We start from the raw sequence: 19,024 nt of genomic DNA, 5'->3' as shown, positions 1-19,024 counted from the left end.
AGGATCCGTTGGACTAAAGAATGGCTCTCTCTTTGCATTAGGGTGCTCTGTTAAAATAATTATCTCTCCTACAGAGAGATGTGCTTTCCAAGTACTTTTATAAAAACAATACCCCTAGTGGTTAAATTAAAATACAGCTATTATGCTGCTCCAAGTAAGCAATTACCCAATTTGGAGGGTTTCCTGGAACAGTGAGTTGATACTTCCCAAGGCCAAGTATCTGTAATTTGGATGGAATGTCACTGTGTGAATAAAGCGAAATGATGCCCTCTTAAAAATGCTTAAAGCCTTCTCTATTTCTGTGCAATGGTAGTCTTTTGAGCTAGTCATTGTTTTTGCTGAGGGTTGACCATTTATCTCACAAGACTCATTTTTGTTAACATGTTAGAAGAACACTACTTCAGTTCACATTCATTCACACTTACAGGCTTTTATTTAACAATAATTATTGAGCATTTGCTATGTGCCATTAATAAGCTAACATGAGGTCTCTGCCTACAGGAAGCAGGCAGTCTAGGAGGGCACAAGAATTACTCAAGAACACAGACACTTAACATTGGAATACACTCATAACCCTTTCCTCAGAGTCAGAAAGCACTGAGTTCCAGTCTGCCACGTTAGTTTTATAATTCTGAGAAGTTATTTGACCTCACTGAGCCTCATTTCTCATCTTTACAGTGGTGATGCCATTGTCTTCCTTAATGGATATTGGGTGGATTAAATGATTTCATGTACATAAATAGGCAAACTCAGAACCTGACACAATATTGGTGAGTAGCAAAGCGTTAGTTCCCTCCTTTACTTTAAAACTGTTTCTTTTTATTCCTGGCTCAGGTTTCCCTTAAAGCGAATATAAACTTGACGTCCACAGATCATAAAAAACTCAGTTTTCTTTGATGCCACCCTTCATCCTATTTTTCATTCCTTTTTAATTTTTTTAAAAAATTTAATTATGGGAACATATATTATAGTTGTATATACTTACGGGGTACATGTGATGTTTTGGTACAGGCACACAATGTGTAATAATCAAATAAGGGTAATTGGGGTATCCATCACCTCAAGAATTTATCATTCCTTCCTTTTGATTTGTTTCTATAGTAGTCCCGCCTTTCCCACGTTTTTATTCCTCAGCATAACTTTCTAGGTTGGTCAAAAGATCCTAACTAATTCTATTTTCTTCTTTATCTCTCAAGTCTCACTTTCACACTGCTCTCCAGGGCTTCTTCCTGAATTCCATTTCAGAGCAGGTCATTACCCTGCTCCAAACCATTTAATGGTGTCCTCTTCCTTAGCAGGGCTTTCAGGTCTTTTAAGACAAGGCTCGCACTTGTCTTTCTTGCCTTAGCTCATGTTATGTTCCCACTCCAAACACATATCTCTTGTTTCAGGAACACTAATGCACTTGCACTTCCAAAATAGAACATGAACTTGGCCCACTTGCCTATGCCATTAAAAGCAAACAAAAAACTTCTTCCATTAATTTTCAATCCCTCTCCTCTCAGCTACTTTCACTTTTCACCCTTCTCTTTTAATAAAAGCCAGTTGAAAGATTTGCAGAGAACACCCCCCTTTGTATCCTAACTTCTCAGCCATGTGTCTGTACACCAGTTTCTGCCTTCCCTTGTACTCCTCCATCCGCCGTAAACTGGCATCAGTCTTCATCACTCTACGTGAATTGCTCTCCCAAAGATCATCAGTACCTATTTGTTGCTTAATTCAATAGATTGTTTTAAGTCCTTACTTTATTTGATCTCTCTTTAGTATTTGACTCTGGGGACCACCTCTACTTCCTTGAAATTCTTTACAACTTTCTTGTCTAATATGGTAGCCAGTAGCTGCATGTGGCTATTTTAACTTGTTTAATTTAATTAAAATTAAATAAAATTTAAAATTCAGTTCCACAGTTGCATTAGCCAAATGTAACTATTGAGCACTTGCAAGGTGGCTAGTGTGCCTGCCTGATGAGCTAAATTTTAAATTTTATTTAGTTTTAATTAATTTAAATTTAAATTTATCTAGCCATATGTTGGTACCCTCTTGAGCTGCAGATACAGAACATTTCCATTGTCACAGAAATTTCTATTGGACATGGCTGCTCCAGAGAAAGGGTTGGGAAAGCTTTTCTTTAAAGGACAGATAGTAAATATTTTTGGCTTTCTGAGCTAGACCAGTTCCATTGCAACCACTCAGTTCTGCTATTGTAGAACAAAAACAGCCACAGAGAAAAAAAAAAAAAAATATATATATATATATACATATAAACATATACACCTACACACACAATTGAGTCTTGCTATGTGCCAGTAATATTTTATTTGCACAGATTGATAGTGGACCAGATTTGCTATGTGGACTGTAGTGTACTGACCTCAGCTCTAAAACCTTGGTTTTTTTGATATCTGTTCATTTTGCTCTTTGTTTGCCTTTAGAATTTTCCTCTTTCAGTTTTTCACATTTCTCAAATCCTTCCCTCTTTCCATCCTTGTTGTCACGACATCTCTCTAAGCCTTCATCCTCCACTTAGATCCTGCTCCACCCCAGCCTGCCTGTTACCACACAGCTTTGCCTTCATAACTTACCTTAGACAATTTCTTCATCTTTAAATGTGTGTAATAATAGTTGTTCCTGATGGAGTTATTGAAAGGAGTCAAATAAATGTGTATAAAATCATGCTCATGGAAGGCCTAGAGTACTCTCACATTAGCCCATCAGTATAGAAAAGTAGTTGAAACTCAAAGATTGACTGCGTGGCGCCCAATCCCAGCTTGCCACTCACCATGTGTGGACCTCAGCAAGCCCACTTCACTTGTCTCTACCTCAGTTTCCTCACCTGTAAATAAAAATGATATTAGTATGCAGCAGGTTTTCTAATAACATTGTTTTGTTCAACTTCTTTTCATTATAACCTTTATGAGAAAAAACAAAAACAAAAACTGATTGCTGGCGAGGACTACTGTTAATGTGGAGTTTGCATATTCTCCCCATGTCTGCGTGGGTTTTCTCTGGATAGTCCGGTTTCCTCCCACATCCCAGAGATGTGCATATTAGGGGAACTGGCATGTTGGCATGGTCCCAGTCTGAGTAAGTGTGGGTGTGTGTATGAGTGCACCCTGCAGTGGAACAGCATCCTGTCCAGAGTGGGGTCCTGTCTTGTGCCCTGGGCTGGTGGGATCGGCTGTGGTCATTCACAACCCTGAACTGGAATAATGGTAAATAATTATCTTACTTGTTTTTATTAATCTTAACTGTGTGTATAACTCACTTTTATTTCACTGTTTAATATTAGAAGTGTTTTGGGTCTTTATTTAGAAGTTTGGTGATGTTTTTGTGATTGGAATATGCCATAAGTATTTAACTCTTGTTTAGATCAATTAGCCTATGACAAAATTGGCTTTGTTACTTGTCGTTTGTTTAAAGTTGCAGTTTCCAAGAACCTATCGACAATGTTAAAGAGGATATAATGTACTTACCTCACGGAGTCCTTATGAATTAAGTGAATTAATTTGTGTTAAATGCTCATAGCATCGTTTTGTACAGTTTTTATTTTCTCCCCTGGAGAAGAAACGCTTACACATGTTAATTTGCCTGCAGTCATATAAATGCCAGCAAATGACATGGCTGAGGTTTGTACGCTAGTCTTTTGGCCTCAAAACCCAGACCTTTATGCTATACTACATTTCTTTTAACATCCACTGGCTCCTTACCACATTTCCTAACTTAAACTTAATCTCTTTTTTTTTTTTTTTTGAGACAGAGTCTTACTCTGTCACCCAGGCTAGAGTGCCGTGGAGTCAGCCTAGCTCACAGCAACCTCAAACTCCTGGGCTCAAGCTATCCTCCTGCCTCAGCCTCCCGAGTAGCTGGGACTACAGGCATGCACCACCATGCCCAGCTAATTTTTTCTGTATATATTTTTAGTTGTCCATACAATTTCTTTCTATTTTTAGTAGAGATGGGGTCTCGCTCTTGCTTAGGCTGGTCTCGAACTCTTGAGCTCAAACAATCCACCTGCCTCAGCCTCCCAGAGTGCTGGGATTACAGGCATGAGCCACCATGCCTGGCCTTAATCTCTTCTTAATTCTGTTCTTTTACCATGCTTATTAGTTTATACCTCTGTCAAGAAATTTCCCACATTTTTCTTCTTATTATAGTTATTCCAAACCAGTCTTGCTTTTGAGAGTGGAAAACATATTTCCAGTTATATTTTTCCTCCTCAATTCATGATCCCAGGTTTAATCAACAACAAGTTGTTATTAAATTTTTTGAATGGAAACACTTTTGCACGGAAAAATCCATCATTGATAGTTAATATGGGGGTTGTAATCTGTTGAAGTTTTCTCAAGAGATAATGAGTTATTTCATATAAAGGTTATATATTTGTCACTATTTTAGTATGTAGATAATCAAATGTAGCTTTCATATTTGAATTGTTTCCATTATGTTGGCCTTAAGTTTATTTAACTTTTGAAAAAGAGCCTAAAGGGCTTTTTGTTGTTGTTCTTATTTTTGTTTATTTGTTCTTAAGTTGTGATGAAATAAAGACCTAAATAGGGTTATCAGGGAAAGATGTTGTAATGTTATTCTAGGAAAGAAGCTCATATCTGAAGGCAAATTATAAACTTGGAATTTCCAGTTATTTGATAATAAATATATGCAAAGTGCAGAAATTAGTAGCTGAGCATACACAGAGGGCTGCAACATCATAACTACTAAATACGGTTGTGTTGGTGGAGGCTTTCAACAGTTATATCATGCAAAGTGAAAGATGGTGGTTTTTGATAGTTTCACATTATAGGCCACACTGTTAACAGTATTATATATTAAGTTTTGTTTTTGAAAGGGGAGAGAGTAGTAGAATTGAGAGAAATATTTTAGAGTTTATCAATTCAACTGTCTTTAGCTGGGTAGTCAAATATATAGATTAAATGTTGTTAGTTTTCCCCTTTGAAAAAAAGCCATGTTTTTAGTGTCAGAGTTTATTGCTTTTTATAATGTTTGAATAATAAGTACATTACTTACATAACAAAAGTTTAGCTCTCAGGAAAGGGAAGGTTGAAAATTAGTGGTGATGGGAAATTGATGGAAACAGAAGAATCATGTGAACATTTGCTACGTTAGTTTCATCTGGCACCCAGATATCAAAACCACGGAGGTCAGTCTCCCTATCTATTAACAGCCCTTCAGACACCCACCCACATTCACTGACTTAGCCCAGCATGGGGGCCAATTTCACATGCCAGTCCAACTTATTTGATGATCAAGGCCAAAGTCAAATACAGAATGGACCAAAGTCAATATTACGAAAGACAGAGAAGATTCAGGGTGAGCTAAGGTGAAGAACAGAAGAAATCAAATTCAAACAAGAGTCTCTCCGAAGGGTTCAGTCCAGCCTTTTACGGTGGGTGTAAGCCAGCAGGGGTTAATGAGGAAAAGGTAAGGGAAAATAGGAAATTATATATAATAAGATGTCCAGAAGGAATTTTAAGAGGTTTCTTCTACAGAGCCCCTTTGAAGGGCCTTCATTCCCTCCTCTGAGAGCTCCGACCTTGATGATGGAGCCTCTCTGATTCCTTTTCAAGGACATCTAACATTACTGTAGTGACAGTGTATTTATGGCAGCTGAGATTCCTCCCATTTCATTTGCCTTGGAATGTATCCCTCTGCCTCTTAAATTATGAAAGGTGACAATTTTAAAGTTTGTTTGAATTTGCCAGAATTGATAGATCTTAAGCATTTTATATTAGTCAGAATAGAGTAGGTTATGCTATAGAAGAAAACAATCCCCAAATCTTTCTAGTTGAGAATAACCCAGGTATTTCTCATTTATGCTACAAGTTTAATTTGGGTTATTAGGAAGATTTGCTCCATGTCATTCCTCCTCACTCAGGGATATAGGCTGACAGAGCAGTCAACATTTGGAACATCTCTGGTCCTTGTTGGGGGAGAAGTGCCCACTGGCCCTTGGAGACTGCTTTGCTTTCATGACTTGTGTTGTCGTGCCGTGGGCCACAGCAAGCCACATGGTCATGCCTCATTTCAAGTGGGTATGAAAGTGCAATCTTATGAATGCCTAAAAGAAAAGCAACCAAAATCATGGTGGACAGCAGGAATGATGATTTATAGCCTATCTTTCTTTGTGATTTGAAGGTTCTGTGTAGCCAATTTATTATTGACTCTTCAGCTGCTTGAGGTTGACTCTGGTGTGAAAACTAAAGAAAAAGAAGCAGCAAAATTTTTATCGCCTGAATTTTAGTTTCCTAAGACTGAGTTTAGATGTTGTTGTAAGTAGAAGAAATGCTTCTTTTTACCAGAAGAAAATCCCAAAATGATATTTTTACTTAATTAAATATTTTTATTTGATGGTAGTTATACTGGTGATGGAGTTGATGATTCAGTTAGACTAAAAGCCAAGCAAGCTAAAATTTATATTTTTTATTTAAAAATATTTAAATCACCTATTCAATGTGTAAATACATGCTCATAAAACTCAAATAATACAGAAGTTTTACTGTTTAAAAATATAGACTATCCCTTCTCTATTACTGCCTCCCATTTTTTTCTGTCAGTTTGCCACTATTAATATTTTCTTGTGCATTTTTCCATACTCCTTCTTGTACATTTATACGATACATAGATAAATACAAGTAACTTGCTTCAGGTAAGTTAAAAGTTAATTTTGGACATTGTTTCATATTAACATGCTTATGTATCACATATATATTATATTCCTTTTAAGACTGAATGATATGTATTCAAAATTTTGATATTGACTATGAACCCTCCTAACTTACTGAACTAATTTGTTTGCTCACCAAAATTATACAAGAATATTGGTTTCTCTTTACTCTCACCAACATTGTATATGATATCTTTATATCAGTCTAGAGGGATAAATGGCATCTTATTATTATTTTAATGTTAATTTTCGTAATTGCAAGGGTAAGCACCATTTCTTATATTTATTGGTCATTTTCATTATTTTTCCTCAATGAGTATCATGGTAAAATCCTTTGCCTATTAGATTTTTAATTTTTTTTCTTATTGATTTGTAAAAACACTTTACATATTAAAGTTGCAAATGTATTTTTCCCCTGGATATATATGCTGACAATATGTTCTCCTTATACCCCAGTTTTATATTGTTCTCTATTTTATACACATACACACACACAAACATATATGCATATATACACACATCTGAATGTCAAAATACAGGTAACTGAGTAGAGTACACTTCAGAATGTGAATAAGGATCCTTCTTCATTTGTCAATGAATGCAGGTTTTGACTACTAGAGTCCTTCTTCCTATGGCTGTTTCTAGGCCTCTTAGAAGTCATATAGAGCCTTGTTCCTATTTTATAAGTCTTAAATCTTCTACAGGATCCTCCATACAGAAACTTCTCCTATCTCAGCAGGTTATACTATAGGTGGGTAAAAGTTTGTGTGATGTGTGTTTGTGTATGTGTGTGTGGACAGATATGGGGGAGGTGTGTGTATGGCTTGCATCTTAATTAATGTCATAGTGATTCTTCCAAGCACTGTGGCTCATTCTTTATTCCTTCTTGCATCTGATGGAGTTACTTCAGAGTTTTCTTGAGAGACAGAGCTTTTTTGTAAGCCTTTTTATTATTTGTTTAAAGGTTTTAGTTTCCTCATGAATATAGATAATTCAATCACACTTTTCTTTCTTTTTTAAAACTTAACAATATATAAAATATTATGAAAATCTTTTCCAAATCAGTACACTTGAATCTACCATGTCTCTCATGGCATCTGGATTTAGCAATCATTCTGCTCCTGTCTGCTTTATATATCCAGAAATTCACTACTGTTCTGAACTGATGGCAACACCATTCCTAGTTGTTTCACTATTGTTGTCAATACAGTTTGTTTTACATTTTTTTTTTGTTATTCGAATGGGCTATGAGGTATATTCAGACGGCTTGCAATTTTCTATGGAGGGAATTTTGGGGGGAGATGGATAAGATAAAGAACATGAAGACTTTTCCTTCCTTTCTTCTACAGACTAAAAGCTGACTGAGCTTAAAGAGAGTACTATTCATAAGGCTCTACTGACAGAACATTCCAGTAGTTACATCTAGAAACTATATAGCTCTGAAAAAGACACTGGTATATGTTAGATGCTAATATATATGGGAAGAATGAAGCATCACAAACAAATGAGGACAGTAAGGATTAGTTAAAAAATGGTGCTTGAAAAATTGACTATTGATAAATAAGCAAATATAATTGTACTTGGACATCATAATATATATATACACACAGATATATAATATGTATGTATAATACATAATAAATAACATTCTATACAGATTGCATGCATATAAATGTGAATAAATTATTGCAACACATGATCAATAAAAAAAAGAAACTAAGAGAGACGAGTGTAAATTATCTTAGGGGAAAAAATTGCAGAAGAAGATGATGAATTTGACTATATACAGATTTTATTAATAAATATTTTAATGTCAGGAAATGTCATGAACAAAAATTAGTGAATAAACTAAAAACAATTTGTAACAATGTCAAACATAAGTTTAATATCCTATATAAAGAGCTCTTAAAAATTTATAAGACATTGTAATTAATCAATACTGGTAACTAAAGAAATAAAAATTAAAATTATTTTTCACTTTTCAAGTTGGAGAAGATTGAGAATAATCTGTGTTTACAGCAATTATATGCTGATGTTAGATTCAGGTAGTACTGGTGATGATATGAATTGATTCAATATTTCCAGGAAGCAATTTGATTATTTGATTTGTGTGTGTGTATGTGTTTGTGTGTGCATTTGATTGTAGGAATCTAGCCTGTAAATGTAATAAAAAAACAATGTGACCAATATTTCTCTACGGGAAATATCATTTCAAGGGAGATCATTTTAAAAAATGACAAATGTTGTGGAAGGCAATTTTCAGCAACACAGGATTAATTTTATTATTGAACAGCTATTGAAATGAATAATTATTCCATCATCAAACATGATTTTTGAGAATTTCTCAGGCCCTTGGAAAAAACTCATAATGCAATCCTAAATGTAGAGGCAAAATATTAAACTATCTGTACAATAAGTAATATTTACATATAGAAAGAATAAAAGAAAATACTCTAAAGAATATTTTCTCAGTTTTCTACAGTTAGCATTACTTATTTTTGTAATCTAGGGAGACAAATCATTTAAAACCTGCCCACAAATTTAGAAGGAACAGTGGAGAGACAGCACATAGAAGACATTCAAGTGACCTTTGCTGAAATGATTTGGTTTAAAATGAAATAAGAATCTTGTCATAGTAGAATAATCAAATCTTTGAGTTGGGAGGCCCCTTGCGGGTCACTTGGTCTAGTCATCCACAGTAAACCAATCTCTGAGTTTAGCCAATTTATATTGGTATATTCATTGCCTGTAACCACCTCTGGACGATCCCAGTTTGTTATCTCCTGCAGCAGTGCTGCATAACATTGGTTGCAAACCTTTGCCTTTGTTTGGATCTCCTTCCTGCTGGCCTCAAAGTGTATTCTTAAATTCTTAAAAAATTTCTTTAATGGTACTATTAGAAAAGAAAACCCTAGGGTGTTAATAACTTCAGTACTAAACTACCCAAAAGTTGCAAATAATTGAAAAACAATTGACATATTTATATAATATTTACATTGAGAAAAGACATTCTAATAGCTTAGAGAGATGGCTTGAGAGGATGGAGTCAGTTCTGAGGCAAGGAGATTAATTAGGAAGCAGTCACTGTAAATTAGATGATGAATGAGAGAACCAAACAATTACAGAAAAAATAAAAACAGATGTGGCATTACATATAACTGATTGGATTTAGAGGATGAAGGTCCAAAACAGACTTTGGGTTTCTAATTCAGGCCACTGGGTGCAACGTGGCTCCTTGAAATATAGAAAGCAGGAGGAGAAGCAGGTTTGCAGTTGGAGTGGGGCTGTGGGGTGGAGGTGGGGTGAAGTGATTATAGTTTTGGACGTTATTTTTTCCAAGTAGAGATGTTCAGCAGACTGTTGGCTGCAAAGGTATGGAGCTCAAAAGGAGATCAGAGCTGGAGGTAAAAATGGAAGTTGAAACCATAGGAGTATAGAGATTACCCAGGGAGAAAATGTAGCATGAGCAAAGGGATGTATATGGAATGGGAGGTATCAATCAGAGCCAATTAACAATGAAGCAGAGAAAGAAGATTCCACAGAAGTTATTGAGAAGGAGCAAGATAAGAGGTAGGAGAACAGTAAGGCAAATGGCAAAGTGAATTCTCCATGAAACTTTGGAATTGAGGGAGCCCTTTTTTCTTGGTAAAAACCATAATTAACATTATTAAATATGAGCACAAAGAGTGGTAGAGTAGAAGTCATAGATAAAGTGAAAGAGAATAATGATATTATCAAGAAGTGTCTAGCAAGTAAATAATCCCTGTGTCTAAAATGTGTTCTTTTCGGAAACAAAAATATAAATAAATAAATAAATATTTTTGTGGGAAATTCTACAAAATGTCTTTCCTTATTTCTGCCACAGAATGCTGAGCAAACTTTACCTTTTTCTTGGTATATTACATATTTATGGTACCATTATACTGTATAACCAGTCACCAAAAAAATCTTTGCAACATAAAACATTCAGCATTTATTTCCATGTATTTGCAGGTTGTCATGGTGTCAGCTGATCGTGGTTGGGCGTGGCTGGGAGCATTGCTCTAAGACATATATCTGTCTGGGTGGGCTTTCCGCTTCTTTTGGGCTCTGTTCCTACCTACAAATGTGCATTTTGAATGCCATGCCAAGGAGGGAGCTGTTATACCTGGGAGACTGTTCTGGAGAAGGTAGACGTGAGAGAGCAAGTCTCTGCTTGTATCCTGTCTGCTGACATTGCATTAGTCAAAGGAGGTACATGGATGAGCCCAAAATCAAGAGATGTATTTTCTACTCATGGACGAAAGGCCAAGGAGAAGAGACAAAATATTTTTATAGAATTAGGGCAAGGGAAATAGGTAATATTTTTGAGCAAACGTTAGATCTATCACACTTTGAAATTCAGGACTATTAGATTAATTACTTCTTGTGCTATGCTTTCGGTAGTCATATTCACTATTATTGAAGTACATACAGTAATTTGTCTCTGGTTAAATGATCCCTCCTCCTGCTGCTTTCTGTAGCTGTAATTTGTTAATGCTGCCACTGTATATACAGCTGCTTTTAAGCCACTGCTTCATTGCACACAGGGCTCTCTGAGTAAAGACCTGAAGGTGATACTCAGCTTGTTAACAGCACTTTTTCTTCTTGCTTTAATACATTTTCCTGTTATTCTGCATTGCCATAATATTTGATAGTCTGACATTGGAAGAAAGGGCTCATTACTATACTTGCATATTTTATTCGAATCCCCTTCTCTTAAAAAAGTGGCAAATATAAAGCTTTTTCTTTTGGAAAATGAGTTATATTTCCTTCAAAAGTTTCTCCATGTATCTACATATTTTGTGTTTTCAAAGGGCAGCCAGCATTGCTCAATTGAGAGATGAAGAACACTGAATTGCAAAGATTTTTAAAAGTTAATATTTTATGTGCATATCTATTCTTTATTCAATTATGAAGTATCTCCAACATGCAGAACAGAATGTATCTATTCTTTATGCAATTGGAGCCATCACATTTCATTGGAACAAAAAAATACAAAATACAATCAACGAAGAATGGGATTTTCCAGTGAGTTTAACTATTTGTTGCAGATACCAACACTTTAGTCATACATCTGCCATTTTCCTTTTCACAATCTCCAAGGCCTCTGTACTGCACTTCTATATGATTTATTCCATCTATGTAAAATAGATTACTTTGGTGTTCTATATTCTAGTTTTAGCCAAAGCAATAAAACCCATGAAATTGTCAGTTTGAACTGTGAGGTATACTTTTTCTAGTGCACATCAAAATAAATACATATTTATTAAAATAAAAAAGTATACTCTCTACCGTCTTAAATATCTCGTTTACAACTGTCATTACCTGGCATAACATGCATTAGGAACCACTGTTTTAAGGCTAGCTCTGCCAAAGAATAAATAGAAATATAGTAACTTAATAATATATTTTGAAGAAATCATTCACTTTCACTTTTCAATTATTTTTCAGGTTTGTGGAAGGAGTGCTTAACATTTGTTACAATGCCATCGATCGTCATATTGAAAATGGTAAAGGGGATAAGATTGCTATCATCTATGACAGCCCTGTTACAAATACTAAAGCAACTATTACCTATAAAGAAGTTCTGGAGCAGGTAATATCATAAACTATTTATGTACATTGGAAGTAATTTAGAAATTATTTAAATAGCATATATTCTTGTTGGATAGCCTTTAATTCTCTTAATGCATTGACATATGTTACCATGTTTTTCATTGTATGCACGTTGGAAATGAATATAGGTGTATTAACTCATTTAGACTGTTTTTATTCCTTTAACTTACATTTCATAGTACTACTGAAAGGTGCTCATTTTATAGGGAGAAGAGAACAAATCTTAACAATATGTTTAAATCTTCTCTGGCCTTTGCTCTCTATCCACGTTGCCATCACTTTATTTCATCTGCCCCTTAGCTCTTGTACTTTTGAAATAGTCTCCTATCTGCCTTTCCTAATACCAGGCTATGCTCATGTTATTATAGATTAGCACCTCAAGTGCCTCCAGAGTTTTCTTCCTAAGAAACAACATACTTCTCTACCCCATTTAAAAATCTTTTCCTTAAAAATTTCTGTTATTCAGAGAGTAAAATATGCTGTGGTGTATAAGACACTTTGGATTCTGATCACAGCATTCCTTCTAAGCTCCATTTCCCAACAGTCTTGGCTATGTGTACAATTCTTTTTCACCCTGGATGTCCTGTCTTTCCCTCGGGCACTCCTGGCCCTTTGCAGCTCTTAGCATTTGCTCATTCCTTTGTCTTACTTTCTTTTTTTAGTTCTTTGCCATCCATGTAGTTCTCAGGTAAATCATGATATTAACAGATGAGTTATGAGATTTTTCTCTTTTAACATTAGGGTAGAAATAAGATTTCAAAAGTAATTGTAAAAGTATGTGGGTGTTGTAGACTATGGGAAAGTTATTTAAACTCTTTGGAACATTCATTTCTATATGATTTCAAGGGAAATAATGGTGCAGGGCAGGGTTTCTCAACCTTGACATTGTTGACATTTTGGATCAGATAATACTTTGTTGTAGGGGATGCCATGTACATTGCAGAATGTTTAGCAGCACCCCTGACTTCTACCTACTAGAGGCCAGTAACACCTCTCCTTGAGTTGTGATGTCTCCAAACATTGCTAATGTCCTCTTGGTAGGAAAATTTCTACTGGTTGACAAGCAGTAGTTGAGCAGAGTCTGTCATGCTAGGGTTTAGAAGTATTTGCTTTTAAATGAAGCCTTTTTGAATTGCATCCTCTCCTTTTGCTTTTTGAACCCATTTAAGGGTTCTGCTCGATTTTTAGAAAGTTTGGTCAACTTTCCCTGACTTGATGAAGTTATATTCTTTTTGCATCAGCAAATTCTTGGTTAGCCTTGTAAGATATTTCAAGAAAGCCAACTCAGACAAAACAATTAGCTTCTCAATTCTGAGCTGTTGCAAACAAGAGAGAAAAGTTAAGCCTCTTGCTCAGGCTGGCTATCAGAATAGTTATAGCAACAAAGTTCAGCTTTAACTGATTTAAACATAGAATGTATGAAAGGGAAGACTTAAGAGCCAGGCTCAGAAAAGTGGCACGTACTGAGGGAGAAAGGGTAGCAGTGAAGAATTAAGAAAAATCTACAGGTTGTCTGTTAATAGTAACTAGATTTGATGCCTTGAGTCAATCTCCTTCTAGACTGAAAAACAGAGTAGTAGGGTCATCTAGTTGGCCAAACTTAGGTCACTTGCCTAAAATACCAGGCAGTGAGGAGGAAGTATCTTGTCCTCTTTTGATTTTATAGTAGGAATTAGGGCCCTGCCTCCCTATAGGATACATTCAAGAGAAATTCCAATCTAATAAGAGTGGAGTTCAAATGCTAGGCAGTCCAAGACAGAAAAAAAACAAAAAGAAAAGAAAAGAAAAGAATGCTGTAGGTATATTGTTTGGTATTTTTTATTGTTTTGTAGGTGGGAACTGTGTGTTTTGAGAATGAAATATAGAGACAGAGCTTACTTTGGGGCCGAGTAGGGAAGGTACTTCATTACCAAATGGGCTTTTTATTCATATGAGGCTGTGTTTTATGTAGGAGATAATGTAAATTTCCTGAAAACCTACTATACTTCATGTTTTATTTTAGGTTTGAATTTTCAGCTTTTAGAAGAGGTTTAGTCTGTGATGAAAATCTCATTCCTGTGATTTGGGCATATTGCCACAGTCTCATTTTATGAACGTGGAAGCCTAAGATACTGGTATATAAATTAGGAAGTTTATTTATATATTGTAAAAATGTTATCCATATCAACATATGGAATTTGATACTTAACCAAACATTAGAGTCAAAGAAAAAGCTTTAGAGAAACCTAAAGTAAGAATTGTTACCACTCTCATTTTCTGTTGTTTTCTTTTTAAAAGTTATTAATTACATAAGTATATACAAATACTTAGACACATACATTTTACTTAGAAGTTTTTCTGCTAACTCATCTTGATTTTCTAATATTGAGTCTAGACTCTTAGACCCTTTTAACATTTGTACTGGTTCATCCGTTTCAGTTTAGCCTGACATCAAAGTACTTAAAAGGATTGTTTCTCTCACCTGCTGACAGCCTCTGATTCCCCAGGCTTTTCTTCTCTAAAGTACTAAAAGAAGAATTGTTAGGAAAGAGAGAGAAGCATTGTGTGCTACTTTGATTACCTGCTCCTGGTTCCCTGTGGCCTTTATTTTATTAAGTAGAGAGGACAGAGAAAGAAAGATTTAATGGGTAATGCCACTGAGAACAAACATAAAGAAGTGTCTTTGTACCTTACTTGTTTCAGTGTCCAATATTGCATTTCTATTGGGAGTTGCTGGCTAGGTAAAACTTTCATTAGTATTTCTTATTTAATTAGTGGGCCAACAAATTTTAGGCTAAATTGTCTTAGTGACATGAAAGATCTGAAAATTTTACAGAATGATTCAGAAGCATAGCCTTTCCAAAACTGTCGTCTTTTCTGTAGGTCTGAGTATTTTAAATAACCTTTTATTAAAGTTTTTCTACAGAGATTTAAACCTAGTTCAAGATTTATCATTCATTCAGCAAATACTTGTTTTGTATGCTAAACCCTGATAGGAACAAGGGATACAAGGTAAATGGACTCATCTTCTATTGTCAAGGAGCTAAGAAAACATGTGAACAGTCAATTTCAATGTAACAAAATAAAGATCATGATAGGGGTTAGTGTTATATTCTGTGGAAGTACATGTGGGGCACCCAACTCAGCTGGGGGTAAATAGAGTCTAGGGAGACTTTCTGGAAGACTCAATGCCTATTAATAAAATTATCCTAATTGCATACCCTCTGACACATTTTTTCAAGATATCTCATGGTTCATGTTACACGAGTATTATGTTCTCAGTGAGATCTTTCCTGACCATACTAAATGGAAATGTTCCTGTCTACACCACTTCATATGTCCTTTAGAACTTAGTATTTATTACCTAGGATCATTCCTTATATTTTATTTATCTATCTTCTTTAATGTTGTTTCCTCTTCTAGAATGTAAATTCTGTGAGGGCAAGGATTTTTGATTTGTTCACAGAACAGTGCCTGGCACTTAGTAAATATTTGTTGAATGAGGAATGAATGAACGAAATACCTTTTGAAATTTCTAAGTGACTCTGGCTTCTTTTATTGCAGGAAATTCTTAACTCTGAATTTTATCAGTAATAGCACTGGATCATCATTCCAAGTAAATTCCAACTTTTGTGAAGAGTTTTAACTTATTTACATTCAGCTTGGTAGTTCAAGATTTCCTTCTTGAATTTACCACACTTAAATCTGCATTCTAGGAGACGTGTGTGTTTATTGTGTCCCTCCTCTTGTTAGCTCTTTTCAAGTTAGTAGTTATATTAAACCTATGTGAAATAAAAAGGGGGGTGCATATGTAAGAGATTGTGTTTATATATGTATTTATACATTATTTATAATATTACTCATTTTAATTATTCCTATATTAATTTTCTGCATCACTAATTTTATTTTGAATTCACCTCTGTGTGTGGCAGGTGTGATCTTTTTTGTACTTCAGCAATTATTAATTTTTATGCATTTATTCACTAAATTAAATTGTGACCCCTGAAGAACGTTTGAGAAATTTTCATGAATATATGCATACTGGAAAAATTGATAAAACCCAGTGTGTGCTAAATTTTCCTGATTTCATTCAAACTAAAGTTGGCTATTATCTCTACTAAAGGTAATTTTTTTGAAATATAATTATAATTATGAAGGTTGAATAGTTTAGAAGAGAAAATTACCCTGAAATCAAGGGCTATGCCCCATGAGAAGTCCTCCTTGCAGTCGTTCCCATTTAAGATACTCTCTTTAAAGTATGCATTCCATCTGCTCAGAAACAGGTCAGGGGTAAGATAATCTGATATCTCTTTATCTGTCATTTCTGATTGACAGATAAAGAGATCTTTCCCTAAGCAAAGATTTAAAACATATAAAAACCAGAACATGCAGAAATTCAGCCCTGTCACTGGTTTTCTCGTTAAGGGGAAAGAATACAGCAGTGCATATTGTCTGTTTTCTTTCCTAAAGTTTCCTAAATAAAAAATTTCATTCATATTATAGTCAGCTCCACTAAAAAGCATATCTCTGTAAGGTAAATTACCTTTTCCATGCTTGCTGAATAGGTGAATGATGTTAGTATGAGATAGAAGTAATAGTAATTCATGCATTTTTTTCCCGGGATGCAGTTTTTTGAACTTTTATTAAAATATGGTATACATTCAGATAAGGGAACAGATTATGAGTATAGATTTTGTTAGATTTTCACCAACAGAATACACCCATGTAACCAGATAAGAAAACAGAATATTTCCAGGCCCCCAGAAGCCCTTGTTATGCTTCTGTTTAGTCATTTCTCACTCAGCCCCCACATATTGCTATTCGAACATCTAATGGTTTACTTTTGAGGTTTATATAAATTGACTAAGACAATGTACTTTTTTGTGTCTGGATTTTTTCACTCAACTTTCTATTGATTAGAGTCATTCATTTCATTGCAGGAGGTTGTAATTTGGTTATTTGGGTAACATCTAGTTTTGGGCTATTACAAATAATGCTCCTATGAATAAGCTTGTGCATACATATTGCTGATGGTATTTAAGCATTTGTGTTGAGGACGTGCATAGGAGTGAAATGGATGTTATATATGGTTCACAGGGTATGCATATGTTGGGCTTGAGTAGAGAGTGCCAAACAATTTCTTACAGCAGTTGCACCCATTTACATTCCCACCTGCAGTGCATGAGAATGCCAGTTGTTAGTACTTGGTGGTGACAACTCCCAATCTTTTTAATTTTGCCCTTTCTGGTGAATGTATAGTGATATGGTATTGCGGTTTTAATTTTCCTTTCCCTAATGACCAGTGAAACTGAACTCCTAATCCTGTGTTTATTGGTCATTTGTTGATCCTCTTTTCTGAAGTGCCCAATTGCAGCTTTTGCCCATTCATTTTTGTATTGGATTATTAGTGTGCCATGTTTGGAAGTTTTGGAAAGAGACATTTTTGCAGTTAAAGAGAAGAGTTTATCAATTGGTGTAGGTAAGGCAAGATTGTCTTTTCTGCCCTTTTTAGTGCTTCTTTCCTTGATACAATGTTAAAACCAGGTAGTATGACCGTTCACCTGAGTTTTGGTTCTTCTGGAGGTGCGTGCCTACATGGATAGTTGTTCAATTTGGTGTTCATGAGGTGGAACAATTGCTGCAGGTTACTCTTTGGCCATCTTAATCCCAAGTTAAATGGTTTTAAGAACCTAAAGCTGAGAAGATATTCTTCCCTGTCATAAAAAGAACTCACAATAAAGTCTACACTCTACTAGTCTCTACTAGCCACTTTTGAAAGTAAATTTTGAAGTGAATGCTCTCCTCTAAAATATTATGAAACAGGAAGCATGAGCCCCAGTGTTTAAGGCTATAAAGCATCTATGGAAGATGATGCTGTGTTAGAGCTTTTATTAATGTTAAAAGGCTCTAGTTACATTGATTTAGAGTGGTCTAACCATATTTTTCCATATGCTGCATTATTTTTATGAGCTATTTTTAATAATGCAAAGTTGTATAAGATATTTTAGCAGAAATGCTTGTATTTCATTTTAAATAGATGAGTGTACACTAAATACTGACTTAAATTTTAATCAAAATTGTAAAATTGTAAAATTGTAAATGAAACATTTTGAACACGTTTACAATTACTAAAATTTAGGTTAAATTCTTAGAGGAACAAAATAAATACTAGATAAATTTAATAGATAATATAGGAAGAAATTAATTAAATGAAGAAATAACAATTTAGTATTTCCTAGCTTTCTCTTTTCCAGGTTAAGAGCCACTTATTCAAATTCAAAATTGGCTAAAGATTATTTTACAGCAATCCAAAATAGCAACAACACAGCCAACCCCTTTGAATTTTCTCAGCCAGATATTGTCTATGAAATCAAGATTACTGTTGGAAATGTAAACTCACTTCTTTTCACCTCCTCCTGTGCCAGCAGCTATTTCACTATGCTTTGAAGTCCAGAGCACTTTGTTCATACCTTTTCCTAATAAACTGGTTCATTTTTCCTTTTTAATCTACTTATTAGTGTACTTATGTGATCTTACCAGAGGAAAAGCTTCTTGAGTGAATATTTTATTCACTTTTTTACTTACATAATAGCTAATACGGAACTTACAGAGCATAGAATTATATTATATACTGAATGAGTTCATGAATAGAACATTCAATAATTCATTTATACAAAAGTAAAATCTAATCCTTGTCAAAGAGAAATAATTATTTCCAAAAATATCACT

General features: G+C 34.8%; 1 protein-coding gene across 1 annotated transcript in view; it reads left to right on the top strand.

The window, feature by feature from the left end:
• The window catches only part of ACSS3 (acyl-CoA synthetase short chain family member 3), a 123,125-nt gene that overhangs the window by 19,260 nt on the left and 84,841 nt on the right, over positions 1-19,024 (top strand). The window contains exon 2 of the mRNA XM_045553301.1: positions 12,152-12,296. Coding sequence (XP_045409257.1) covers positions 12,152-12,296 — 145 coding nt within the window. The remainder of the gene's footprint in view (positions 1-12,151; positions 12,297-19,024) is intronic.

The sequence above is a fragment of the Lemur catta genome, chromosome 6 (genome assembly GCF_020740605.2).
Source record: "Lemur catta isolate mLemCat1 chromosome 6, mLemCat1.pri, whole genome shotgun sequence".
Lineage (NCBI taxonomy): Eukaryota > Metazoa > Chordata > Mammalia > Primates > Lemuridae > Lemur > Lemur catta.
This window is presented reverse-complemented; position numbering and strand designations above follow the sequence as displayed.